This window comes from Dysidea avara, chromosome 10, assembly GCF_963678975.1.
Source record: "Dysidea avara chromosome 10, odDysAvar1.4, whole genome shotgun sequence".
Classification (NCBI taxonomy): domain Eukaryota; kingdom Metazoa; phylum Porifera; class Demospongiae; order Dictyoceratida; family Dysideidae; genus Dysidea; species Dysidea avara.
The window spans coordinates 16117686-16130798 of NC_089281.1; the positions used below are offsets into that span (position 1 = coordinate 16117686).

The following is a 13113-nucleotide window of genomic DNA, read 5'->3' on the forward strand; positions in this document are numbered from 1 at the left end:
TTCATTAATAAGGGTTATAAAAGGTGTTACACAACCAGCAGTACAATTGACATCACTGGTTAGATACGAGCTGCATTTTGTTTGCTACTGCTTTAAAGAGCATAACATTTTAAACTGTAGGTTTACTATACATGTGGTATAGGGTGGGCAAACCAAAAAAATGGTATCTTCAAATCAATTTACAAACTATATAGTATCATGTAGGCTGTGTGCCAATATACAATAAGGCCGCATCCATGATCTGAGAATGGGCTGTAGCCTTGAGACCCGATCCTTAATCAGTCACGTGAGGTCACATGACCCTCTAAGATTGGGTCATGGTAAATATGTACCCCAACATCTATGATAAGGCTCTGGCTGGTATATTTGTTTTTTTTCCCGCCTACCACCCCCAGCACAAAAGGCATGTGCACTAGACACAACTGATACAACAATAATGGGGACAATTAAAAGTCCCTAGGGCCACTTACAAGGCCCAGTTCCGGGGAAGCATCAGATGATCTGTAAGAGATGGAATGGCTTCCCTGGATGCACATAAGACAACAAGCAACGAAGCCACACAAGAGTGCTGCTGTAGGTCATGGTGTTATGTTTGGAAGGCAATTCAGCTAAATGGCAATAAAAAGTGACTGCTTCCTTGCTCATACCCTCAGTTGTTGAGAAAACTAAGGGAGTGAAAGATGTCAACTCCACCTCATGGACACAGTCACCATACTACCTCTTCTTCTATTGCTCATAACATCTATAAATACACAGATGGAATAGAAGCATTGCAGTAGCTCTGTGCATTTGGATGAAACACCCTTTTGTCAAAAAAGGCACTTTACCTCCTTCCCCCAAAATCCACGAGTGTGAATATCAGCTCTGGCATCATCTTATCGGTTGGAGACTGAGGAGTAATCACTTCTCCACTGAGAGATTGAAGAGGTGGCTCAAGCTCGATGGCAACATCATTGCAAACCTTAGACAGTAACTCAGCTGTGATGTCACGCAAATCATTATGACGTACGAATGTTAAGCCACCATGCATGCCGATATATCATGGCATGATTAGTAGAAAAATTGGCACCACAAACACAGTGACTAGGAGTATTTAGTAAATTCCAACCATAATGCAGGTGGAGTGCATCCCAGAACTCCTGTTTAGTTTGATGGAAACCTTGATCTTGCAGGGCTAACAACCACGAAGAGGCTCCAGGTTCGTTATTCAAATCAATAGTTCTTTGAAGTTGTGTAGAGAGACTGTTCCTAATCTCCAGGGCATGTTCCTTAGTTTGCCATACACCTGCTCTGATGGACCTGAGCCTTGATGGATCAAATTTCGGGGGGATGAGCACAAACAGACTGTTTAATGATTAGTTCTTTCAATGGAGCAGTAATCTGTTGAGAAGCAGCAAACTGTGAATCATGTCAAATGCTAGTGGGATTAATCACACCCAAGCCACCAAAACAACAGGGAAGAGAAAGCAAGGTACGCTTAGTAGTGAAAACTGCAGGATGTCCTCCAAGACTCAACCTTATACTAGTTGTGACATACTCTTCAGCAAACTCCCTTGAACTTAGGGCAGCACCAAGATGTGCACGTGCAGCGACATCTTGGTGGTATGCCAACTTACCCATACAAGTTAGTCTGCTTCCAGAAGACTAGCAATTACATGCCACCAAATATACCATGACCCCAGTCCATTCACTCACCAAAACAATTGGACAATTGCATTTAGACTGTGCTCTAATAACAAAACCAATGTAAGCGGGATGCAATGTATTCATATCTCTCATGCATTAATCCTGATACATACACACACATGCAGTGCCATTACATTTCTCTTCCCAGAACTGTTGACAACTATAAAAATGAAAACACAAATGTACCTGAGTAAAAGTAGCTCTACCATTCATGAGTCAGTGCAAAATGATAATGAGAATGTTTTAATACTGCAACCATGTACCAATTGGATCACCTTCCCAGCCACCATATAGTCACGGAAATAAGCTTTTTCACTGCAATGGACAGGTGACTTTTGTGGGAGGTCCAGTGATGCTGGAACCGATGTAGGCATTGGAAAGCTGCATGTACATGAGCCTGACACATCTGCCAGTAAATTACACTTAAACAGCTTGCAGGCCCAATCCCACAACAGTGATAATTATACTGTTCTGCCTATCCACAAAACTGCCACCTGAACCATTGCTGATATGCTTAGCCTCTTTTAAGGGTTTTAGGGTGGGTGCCATCCTTATGCAGGATGGAGTAATGATCTTCCTGGTTATAATTATTACTACTGATATAACATGGAAGACTGTTTATTGATAATGACTGTTTATTGCTTAACTTAGCTTATCACATGTATGTGTTTTGTATCAGACAACTATCACAGCTTACTTCAATACTCTCAGCCTCTCACAAAGTTTATTTGATCTAGCTATCGCATGCTTGAAATGGCAGCTGAGTGGCTATAATTATAACTAATGGCCTTAATTAGCTTTCGCGGATGTGTATAACAGCTAGAATAAGTAGTATAGCCTTGGAATGTTGCATAGTTCTGCAGCTGCTAGCAGGTGGATGGTGAAGAGGACCTATAGAACAACTGCAATAGGATGTATTCACTGCTCCGTATATATCAAGACACACGGTAGTGTGTCGTGCGGCCCAAGAAGCCGGCGCGCAACACTCGTGAGTATATTGACAGGAAGAAAGAAAACGCAATTTTCGCACCTCCGTAGCTCTGTGCTACCTTGATGAAACAAGACGATTTTTGCTGTGGACACTCCCTCCACCTTCAGCACTCCACATTCCAAATTTGAGCGAAATCGCTTCAAGCGTTCCCGAGATATGCGACTTCAAAAATTGGCTTAGTTTCTTCGTTTTTTTCTTCTTATTTTTCTTCCTCTTTTCGCACACTTACAAAAACTGCTATAAAACGCGAACGCGATATCCGATTGCCTTAAAATTTGGCACACTGAAGGGGGGTATAAAGGCTCATCTCTGTACCAACTTTGGCTAGGATACGATAAACAGGAAAAGAGTTATGATTGATTATTCACGAAAAATAACACCAATATGTTGTCACGCCTACAGGGTAAACCGCGTATGAGAAGAAGTTGCAAATCGGTGGGTGAATAGGTTAACTATTGAACCTCAAACCTTTTGTGGTTTGAAAGAAATCGAGCTAAAAACCAGGAGGATACAACGAAAAACAACAGTGTGTAACAATAACGCAATCGAGATTAGCTAATAAAAAAACGATTACTTGCCACGCCTACCAGATAAACCGCTTGGGGTAATGTTTTGAAAATCGCTATATAGATGGAGTAATCATCTTAGAAAGGCTCTTCAATGGTGTAGAAGAATCAGACTTAAAGCCACGGAGTTATAACACAAAATCCAACTTTGTGCAGCAAGTGCGAGATCGAGATACTCTAATAGAGCAGTCATCCTAATAGAGCAGTCAACCTGAAGAGAATTCAAGAGATCAGCTAGAAACAAGTAACCTGTATAGAGATCAGCTACAAACAAGTCACCCTGTAGAGAGATCAGCTACAAACAATTCACCTTGTAGAGAGATCAGCTAGAAAAAGTTACCTTGTAGGGAGTTCATGCAACTATGGAAAGAGATAGTTCAGCTAGAAGAAATCACCTTGTAGAGTTCAGCTACAAAGAAACTACCATGTAGAGAGTTCAACTACAAACAAATCGCCCTGTAGAGAGATCAATAGAAGAAGTTACCTTGTAGAGAGTTCAGCTACAAAGAAACCATCATGTAGAGAGTTCAGCTGCAAACAAATCACCTGTAGAGAGTTCAGCTACAAACAAATCTCCCTGTAGAAAGATCAGCTAAAAGAAATCACGTTGTAGAGAGTTCAGCTACAAAGAAACCATCATGTAGAGAGTTCAGCTGCAAACAAATCACCTGTAGAGAGTTCAGCTACAAACAAATCTCCCTGTAGAGAGATCAGCTAGAAGAAGTTTCCTTGTAGAGAGTTCAGCTACAAACAAATCACCCTCTAGAAAGATCAGCTAAAAGAAGTCACCTTGTAGAGAGTTTAGTTACAAAGAAACCACCATATAGAGAGTTCAGCTACAAACTAGTGACCTTGTAGAGACATCAGTTACTTTGTAGAGAGTTCTGCTAAAAAGAAACCATCATGTAGAGAGTTCAACTGCAAACAAATCACCTGTAGAGAGTTCAACTACAAACAAATCTCCCTGTAGAAAGATCAGCTAGAAGAAATCACGTTGTAGAGTGTTCAGTTACAAAGAAACCACCATGTAGAGTTCTGTAGTAAATATATGTATTATATATATATATATATATATAATTTGTACATTTATTGATAAAATTAGAAATATTTAAAGTATTCATCTGCTTCATCTTTTCTTCTTCCTGTAGAAAAGAAAAAAAATAGGTTTAAAAAGCCCCAAAGCTGGCCATAGGCCGGCTTTGGGGTATACAAATACAAAAAGAAGTGAAATCTAATCCAAAACAGCCAAGCTGTAAAAAAAGTTTGCGGCCCTCAAAAAGGCTATGGTGAAAAAAGATGTGAAATCCAAGGTGGCGGCCGAGAAATGGCTGTGATGGTAGGTTAATGGTAAAAAATTTAATAACGACAATTCAGGTGAATTTTGTGCCAAGACCAAGCGGCACCAAAATTAACCAGAATTGTCGTTATTAAATTTTTTACCATTAACCTACCATCACAGCCACTTCTTGGCCGCCACCTTGGATTTCACATCTTTTTTCACCATAGCCTTTTTGAGGGCCGCAAACTTTTTTACAGCTTGGCTGTTTTGGATTAGATACCTATATACCCACTGCGGCTTCAAGAGCGAGTGCAGCAAGCAAGGGTGTCACTACAGTACATAGCTAAAGTGTAGCTATAGCACGAAAAGCTACATACAAATGTAACAATGAGCATAGGCGGTGGAAAGGGGGGGGGGGGCCCTCTTGGTCTGTTGAGGGGGGCTAATGATATCAGCCGAAATTTATCCTTCTTGGAATGGCCATGGGGCGAAAACCGTGATAAAGATCGAGATACTCTAATAGAGCAGTCACTCTAATAAAACAATCACAGCATAATCTATGGTCACAGTATTAAAGCAGCTATATGTAAGGATTTTTATATAGTTTATCGGCTATAAATGCGTAGCTGGTGAGGTGGGCAGCTCAGTATTGTCAGCTGGCTGTTCATTTTTTTTTTTTTGGTCTCACCTTACCAAGCCAGAGACAATGTAGTGCCTCAGTTCATTTCCGCCCCTGGTCAGTCCCCCCTCATATCAACTACTTCCTCCGCTACTGACAATGAGATTCACGTTGGAAGATGGAGCTCTTCTATGCCGTGACCAAAAACTATAACCTCACGCCAGCTTGTCATAAACAGCCAGTTGTAACACACAGTCTTGTCCTATAAAACTGTGTGTCACAACCGGCTGTTTATGACGAGCTGGCCGGTGCCAAGTTGTTCATTGGAAGAAAAAGCTTCATTTGTCATCATCCCTTTAGGAAAGTTGGTAAAGAGCAAAGTTGTGCAGGAACTGTTGTGACTCTGACATCAATGACTGTTGGGTAGGTTGTTCCAATTTTTTATAGTTGATGGGCAGAACATGATGAGTGCTGGAAGCCAGTGGAAGGTATGAATTTGTTCTTGTGTTTGGTTGCATGGTAACTTCAATTATTTCATTGAGTGATCTCGTAAACAAAATGTAGCTCAGTTGTGGTATCAGTATATCAGTTGGTATATCTATATATTAACTGGTGCATGATCTTGAGCATTGTGATATCTTTAAACTGTGTTGTTTAAGTACTGCATGCATGCTAATTCATTTTACTTTCTAGTACTCCACTGCAGTTTTGGTTAGTTATAGTTCTAGTACCTAATTCCACCATTGTTTTATTTAGTTTTAGTAATCCAATTCCATGCACCATAATGTATCCCAATTCCACCACAATTTTAGTAGTATTAGTTCCTGTATATGTCCAGTTTATTACAATCAGTGCATGTTAGTGATTCCATGTCAGTTTTAAACTGATATAAGTTGCAAACTCAATACAAAAAGGTCTTCCACTTGCCATTGTGCATGAATGAACAAAAGCTTGAGCTTACATAGCATAAAGAATGCTAAATCAGCAGAATTAATGCTAACACATATTATAGTAGCATTTGTATAGGCATCAGCATCTTCAAAGAAAAATGCTAAGTGGTTGTTATGTACAATACCCTTTTAGGATTGCTTGAGAAACCTTTTAGTTATGGTAGTACTTCTAGTTCTTGAACTAAAACGTTATAAAGGTTTTTAGTTTTTAATATTTTTAACCAAAAGTTGTAAGAATTATTTTAGTTTAGGGAACTTGCCAAAGATTACTTCCACCAAAGTTTACTCCCGCCAAAGTTTCCTTCTATATGGTAGACCATAAATTTGGTTTAGTTCTAGTGTACTAGAACTATAGAATTAAATTGTTATACTAAACTAGTTCTAGTACCTTAGAACTAAAACAACACTACCGTAAATCAGGAAAAATTTATCATCAAAAGCACTTCATTGCTGGCTGTATTGACAAAATTTAAACGACAAATTATTTTTAACTATATGAGTAATGTGCACGTACAAATATTAATGTAAAGTTATTCCTTCAAAAAATTTTCCATCGATTATGCCAGTGATGAAAATGTGAAATTTTAATGCACAAAAAATTTCTGTGCCAAAATTTTCTTGATTTATGGTACAATGGTTGAGAAGTCCTTTTATGTATAAGCGTCCCAGACCACACAAGCTAGCATATGCTTGTTTGTTAGCTTTTGTAACCATAATTTCAAGATTATTTTGCTCAGCTATGCATCAACAACGGAATAAGATAACATATATGATACTGAAAATAATAAGGTTTCAATTATTGCTATGTCTGTTACTTGGACTGAATCACGAAGAACAGTATACAGAATGTGACTACTTAATGTGGCTGTAGCAGCATACGTATACAAGGGCGGATTTAGGGGGGGAGTACTTAGGGTGCTGAAGCACCCCTCTCCAAAATTTTACTATGTGCAAGTTAGGAAGCTTTTAGAAGTTGCAGTATAGATGCAATTGCATCTTATATGTATGTAATGGACAGAACAGTTGATGCTGCAGTGGAGCATAGTTATTTGACACGACTATTATTATAGTTTACAATGGAGCCAAATTCTTAATGCACGATGAGCGTTAACTTTTACATTTAACCAGTTGTTCATAAGCAAAAGTTTACCATTATCCATTAGAAAGTAACAAAACATGGGAACTGCAGAAAATTTTTAGCATAATTACAGTAAGCAAAAATTTTGAGCACTGCAGCATACCATAATAGGCAAAATTAAAAGCATAATAGGCTGGTGCCTATAGCCAACCAACCATTATGTTAGCCCCCCCTTCTGAAATCCTAGATCCGCCCCTGCGTACATGGCACAAAGATTGAAGTGTTCTTGCTTTAAAAAAGCATAATTACTTATAATCATATTGTAACTAGTTACTACATCAGGCCTCTCTAATCCAACACTCAGTTGGAGCCATAAATTTTGCTGGATTAAAGAGTTTATCAAGTCACCTCTGTAATCCAACGTTGTACAATGTCTACAATTATGTCAGATTGTGTGGTAAATTACAGGTAAAACAGTTCACACAATGCTTTAAATAATAGTATTTACATCTATACAAAAGTGTTGGTAAATGACATTTGGTCAGATTAGAGAGGATTAACTTGTAACTACTATAACTAAGTTACAATACAGTCGGACCTCTCTAATCCGACACCTGCATAATCCAGAATACAAAGCATATAACTAGTTATGTTACTAGTTAACTAGTTACATAACTTAGTTACAAAATAACTAGTACCCCCAAGTATTAATCAAACCCCATAATTGTTGTGGCCTTAATGTCTATATAATCGCTGCCCAGATGTATATAGCCTGGCTAGCTGGGCGAAATACCAGAATGTAACCTAGGTAGCTCCTTTTATCTGAGGTGTGAAAGTGGTAATTTACATATGAGTATATTTATCTTGTAATATGAATAATTCTGATGAATTCACATTTTTGACGTAAAGTCATTTTCAATTTATATGCCCATTTTTCCATAGTATTTGGATCCTTTTGAAGATGAGTATATACATGTAGTGAATTAATAGAGGTGTACAAAATAATCTGTGTATAATCTTCTTGCTTACAGTGATAATATGCTATTTGGTAAATCATTGATGAAGCATAAAAATATTATAGGACTAAGAACATTTCCTTGTGGAACCTAAAATGTTACTTCGGTTGCATTACTTTGCTCACAGTTAACTAACACCTTCTGTCGATCATCTTCCAGTAAGAAAATCTTTGAGGTTTTACTAAAGTGCATGCTGCCTTGGATATCATATAGAGATCTCATTTACAGTATAAAGATGTTGGTGTGATACCTTGTTGAAGGCCCTGATAGCTAACAAAAGTGTTTTGTAAGAAACCATGCCTGATATTCATCGCACAAGATTTTGTGGTGAGAAAGGTGGGAAAAGATGTGCAAATATATTACATCTTAGAATATATGCAAGTCAACGATACAGGTCTATAATTGCTACAAAGGGTATGGCCTCATGCAACCGCATGCACATGTGTATTTTATAGCTATATATATATGCTCTAACAAAAACTAGAACTTAATTGCTTGTTATATATAAGTGTCTAGTGAGATGATGAGTTCTTCAGCTGCATGCAAGTAAGTTATAGCTAACTAGCACTTTGAATTTCCATGGCATTGTAGGTTTAAATTTTTATTCTTACTCTTTTGCAGTACATTAAGATTACTAACTTTGCCATTGAGACAGTAAGTAAGTAACTATATAAAATACTTATCAGGGGTGGATACAGTGGGGTTGCAATGGTTTCAGCTGAAACCCCTCTCTGAAAATAAGGCGTGCACCTGAAATCAGTTTACAGAGTGGACGCAGTTGGGTGATACTACCTACGTAGTTTGTAGATCAGCAGCCAAGTCCACAATTCACATTCCCAATATATAGCTAACTACCTAGTTTATCATTTGATGCCATCCTAGCATCACCCCCATCAGGTGGGGCTCTTCATACACTATAAGTGCCTCAATAAATCAGTAATTATCATTTTAATTACTGCTATAATTCTAAAGGTTTCACTTGCAGTTTCTGATAAGATTTAACAGTTAAACATTGCTGGAGAGTAATTATTTTGTCATCAAGCTAGCTAGCTATTACTGAGGTAGCTATAGCTAGACTGAAGCTACCAGCAACAAAACCCTTAAGTCTGGATTCCACCCCTGGTAACTATTTTGAAACATTAATTCTCCAAAATTTATTTCTATATTTGTTGGCCTAGGAGAACCTATGCCTATAAACCCAGTCATTCCAGAATTTCTGGATGCATAAGCATTAAATCATGATCAAACTAGATAGATTAATTATAATTATGTTGTGCCCCAAGCATTGCATAATTGTGTCATGCAGATTCATAACTGCCACTTCTAGAGAATGGTAATGAGCTTTCTTTCAACATGTACGATCACTGACAATGTTTATTCAACCAGTTCAGCTAAAATGTCAAAAATTTTCCTCTGTGTGTGTGTGGAGGGAGGGGTGGGGACTCAGTTAGTTTTCTTTGCCTCTATGTCAGAGTGCCACTGCTAGAATTGGATACTGAATAAAATAGCATGCAGTAATTCATGTAATGTTTATTTAGTCAAAAGTGTTACCAAATTCAATCTCAGAAAGCTAATTTTTCAAATTTCCTGTGGGGGGCATGCCCCCCTAGTTGGAACATGAAAGCATGCTGAGTGTATGTGCTTTGCACACTTGTTAAGTGACTTCCACTAATGCTCACCTAAGGATATATATCCCAGATGTCTAAACCTGAAACCCCCTCTGAGAATTTCTAGATCTGCCACTGCTTAGGACTTTAAGTTACTAACCCATATAGCTACTTTCAATGTAGCAATCTTGTTGTGCTCTGCACAATGGCCAGCACATGATGCATAGAAATGCGCATCACGCTTTCCATGAAAAATAACCATTCATCGTAGTGAATAGTTTATTAACAATCAACTATACTCCTAATGTTGTGCAGCCTGGCTAAGAAACTGCTGTAATAATGAATCCCACCGCAATGTAATGCTCAATATAATAGCAAAGTGTATCATATCTTTGAAATAGTTGGGCACCAAAGCCATAAGCAAACTGCATTCCCATGATATCACACAGGCATGAGTTAAACCACAGGCAGTGTCTTTGAATGTCCATGCTAAAAGTGGTACATATATATTACATATGAGAGAGTTTGTTTGCCATTTGTCTGAATGCCATTCAAAATACAATATCAAACTTTAATTTGTTAACAATTAAAATCGTATCCACAATTAATGGTATACAACAAGTACAGTTTGTACAACTGTCCATTGGCATAACAAACAATCGACATTACAAAATATATAATTCGGTAAAATTGTATGCTGAATAAATGAGTAATATTACAATGCATATACTGTATAACAGTGCATTTGACTGTGGCCAGATCTATCTGGCTCAGAGTTGGACATGCAGACAGGTAAGTATACACAATCATGAATATAATTACATTACAGTCCTCCAAAACAGTATCCACCACTAGATCCCATTAGTAGTTTACTAGCTTTATTCTGTGTCATCACCACTGGTTTACCTTTAGCTGCTGCCTTTTGTGCTGGAGTAGGAGCTACCCCTGGAGGAGGAGGCTGTGGAGAAGATATACAATATGTCATGTGATAATTTGCATTAAATGTCATAGCAATATATACCATGTTGCATGGCATTGACTAAAATGTCAGCACAAGTGCATAACTAGCTATAGTTAGGTGGTATAGTGTTCTGTTAACTTAATGAATGCTGCATGTATTGCTAAGAAATAATGCTTAACGATTTTAAATATGCAAGAGCATTAATTTTTACAATCTTTTAGTATGCACAAAATGTTATTAATACTAAGCATTAAATGTATTATATTCTCATTAAAATTTCATCACAACAACTCACCGGAATATAGATGGGCTTGTTAGGATCAAATCGAGCTCCGGCAGCAAAGTGACAATGGACAGGATGAACCTTTACAATAATTAAAACAATGACAGTTTGTAGCTATCATTATTATGCTAGGAGAAATCCTTACTTTTCTTTGAACTGCATGACTGGATGGAGTGTGATCAGCTAATTAAAGTGATAATAGTAATAGAAATGATCAGAAATGTTAACAGTTGCACACACACATTGCCTTAAAGTTATGGGTTACGGTTACGGTGGATGGGACTGGAGCCCCATAAAGCACTTTGCTAAATCTTATCTCATAGTATAGCAATGAAATCTCTGGATAAATTTCCAGGCAATAAATTTTAGTGAAACTTGACTGAAATAAATTGCCTATCAGTGAAGCTCAGACATCACATATATACAGGCAATAACAATTATGACTTACATTTAGCGTTATGAGGTGGGGAAGGACAATTGGGTGGTTTATGTTGATCATGAGCAGTATACTTGGATGGAGATGGATTAATTGTTTGATAAGATGATCGTGAAGTGGTACCTGTAACAAACAGAACACACAAACCATAACAAAAGGTCAAACCAAGCAGTTAATTCCTATAGATTCCTGTTTCTGCCGCATACTTTAATACATTCAAAATTTCATTATGCACAATTGATTGACTTTTGTTTAGACTCTTGCGTTAGCCATTCTGATTCTTCCATGCAGGAGCATACATAAAAGTACACAACTTACAATACAACATGCACACACAATATAGTACAATGCAACAACTAATACAACCATATAGCCAGAAAGTCTGACAAATTTGGCAAGTGCATGCACATGCACACAGTGTTTCAGTCACCAAGCTAAAATCTGTCATAACTTATCACAAGTTCATCAAACTTATTCTTGCCAAAATCTTATCATGGAAAATCCGCCAGTTTCCTCCCACCAAACTTTAGTAAATGATTATTTCCACCTCATGGATTTCATTATTGCATGTGGGTTTGTTTTAGTGGTCTGCTTAAGGTTTCAATTAAGTTAGCCATATGAATCACCCGCCTCGTCACCCGCATCACTTTATGAAATGGAAATCAATGGCTCAAAATACACATGCTCGAGGATGAGAGTCCCAACTAAACTAAGTAGCTAGCTAGGTGCATGCAGTGGCTATGAACTAATCAGTGAACATCCATACTGGACCACACATGTACCATATATACGTACACATGGCCTACCTAGTTTTGATTTCTTTTCAGACATCTTTGAATCCATTGATCAGCGTATTTGTAACAATTCTATACCCGACATACTTGAAGGGCTCCAATTTATAGTTACTGGATCGATTTCCGGCCGGATTCCCTTGACGTCATTATAACAACCGGACATGCGCAACTCCTGTATTGACGCATGACCTTTCGTCTTGGAGTTGACGTCGCACTAAACAAACAATGTAATACCACTGTACTGAGATAGTCCAGGATGGTAGCTACCTCGGTGTTAGCGTCGTGCCCAGACCGCTTTCTTTTACGGTAGTCTAGTGTATTTTTCAGTCTTCAGTTTAGCTTGGGGGCGGAGCCCACACAAAAAAAAAGCAGTCTGGGCAAGAAACTATCTTGATGTAGCGATTGCCTTGTGCTCAGTATACTATCCGGTACACGTAGCAAGATGTCCCTTCGGGCGCCGTGGTTACAAATTGTTTTTCTAGTTGTCTTGTCACCATGTCATTTTTGCCCCACCCATACATGATTTAAACCAAATGCAACTCTTCACAGTTCACACCATAACATTGTTCTAACTACTTAAGTAGCTATTAATATGTTTTATGTGTTTATATATGAGGTGTGTTGTATACATATTAGCTAAAAAGCTTATGCTAATTACCTGGAGGATAATAATCAAATCAAACCCCATCAAACTGACTCAGAACCTCGCTCATGCAGAATGCATGGGCTAGCAATAGCACAATACACCAAATACCCGGCTATAGCATGCAACCTTGTTCCAGAGAGGCACTCGGGCCATGCCAAATTAATAATGTTTCACGGATTGTTTGCCCTCTAGTAGTGACCA

The 13113-nt window shown here is 38.1% G+C and overlaps 1 protein-coding gene across 1 annotated transcript; it reads right to left on the reverse strand.

The window, feature by feature from the left end:
- Positions 1-10344: 10344 nt before the first annotated feature.
- On the reverse strand, positions 10345-12433 carry LOC136268771 (uncharacterized). The gene is made up of 5 exons (XM_066064233.1): positions 12279-12433; positions 11485-11595; positions 11182-11219; positions 11049-11117; positions 10345-10750 (listed from the first exon to the last, which is right to left on the reverse strand). Exons 1-5 carry the CDS (start codon positions 12313-12315, stop codon positions 10616-10618), a joined length of 390 nt encoding a protein of 129 aa, XP_065920305.1. The 5' UTR covers positions 12316-12433; the 3' UTR covers positions 10345-10615.
- Positions 12434-13113: the final 680 nt, after the last annotated feature.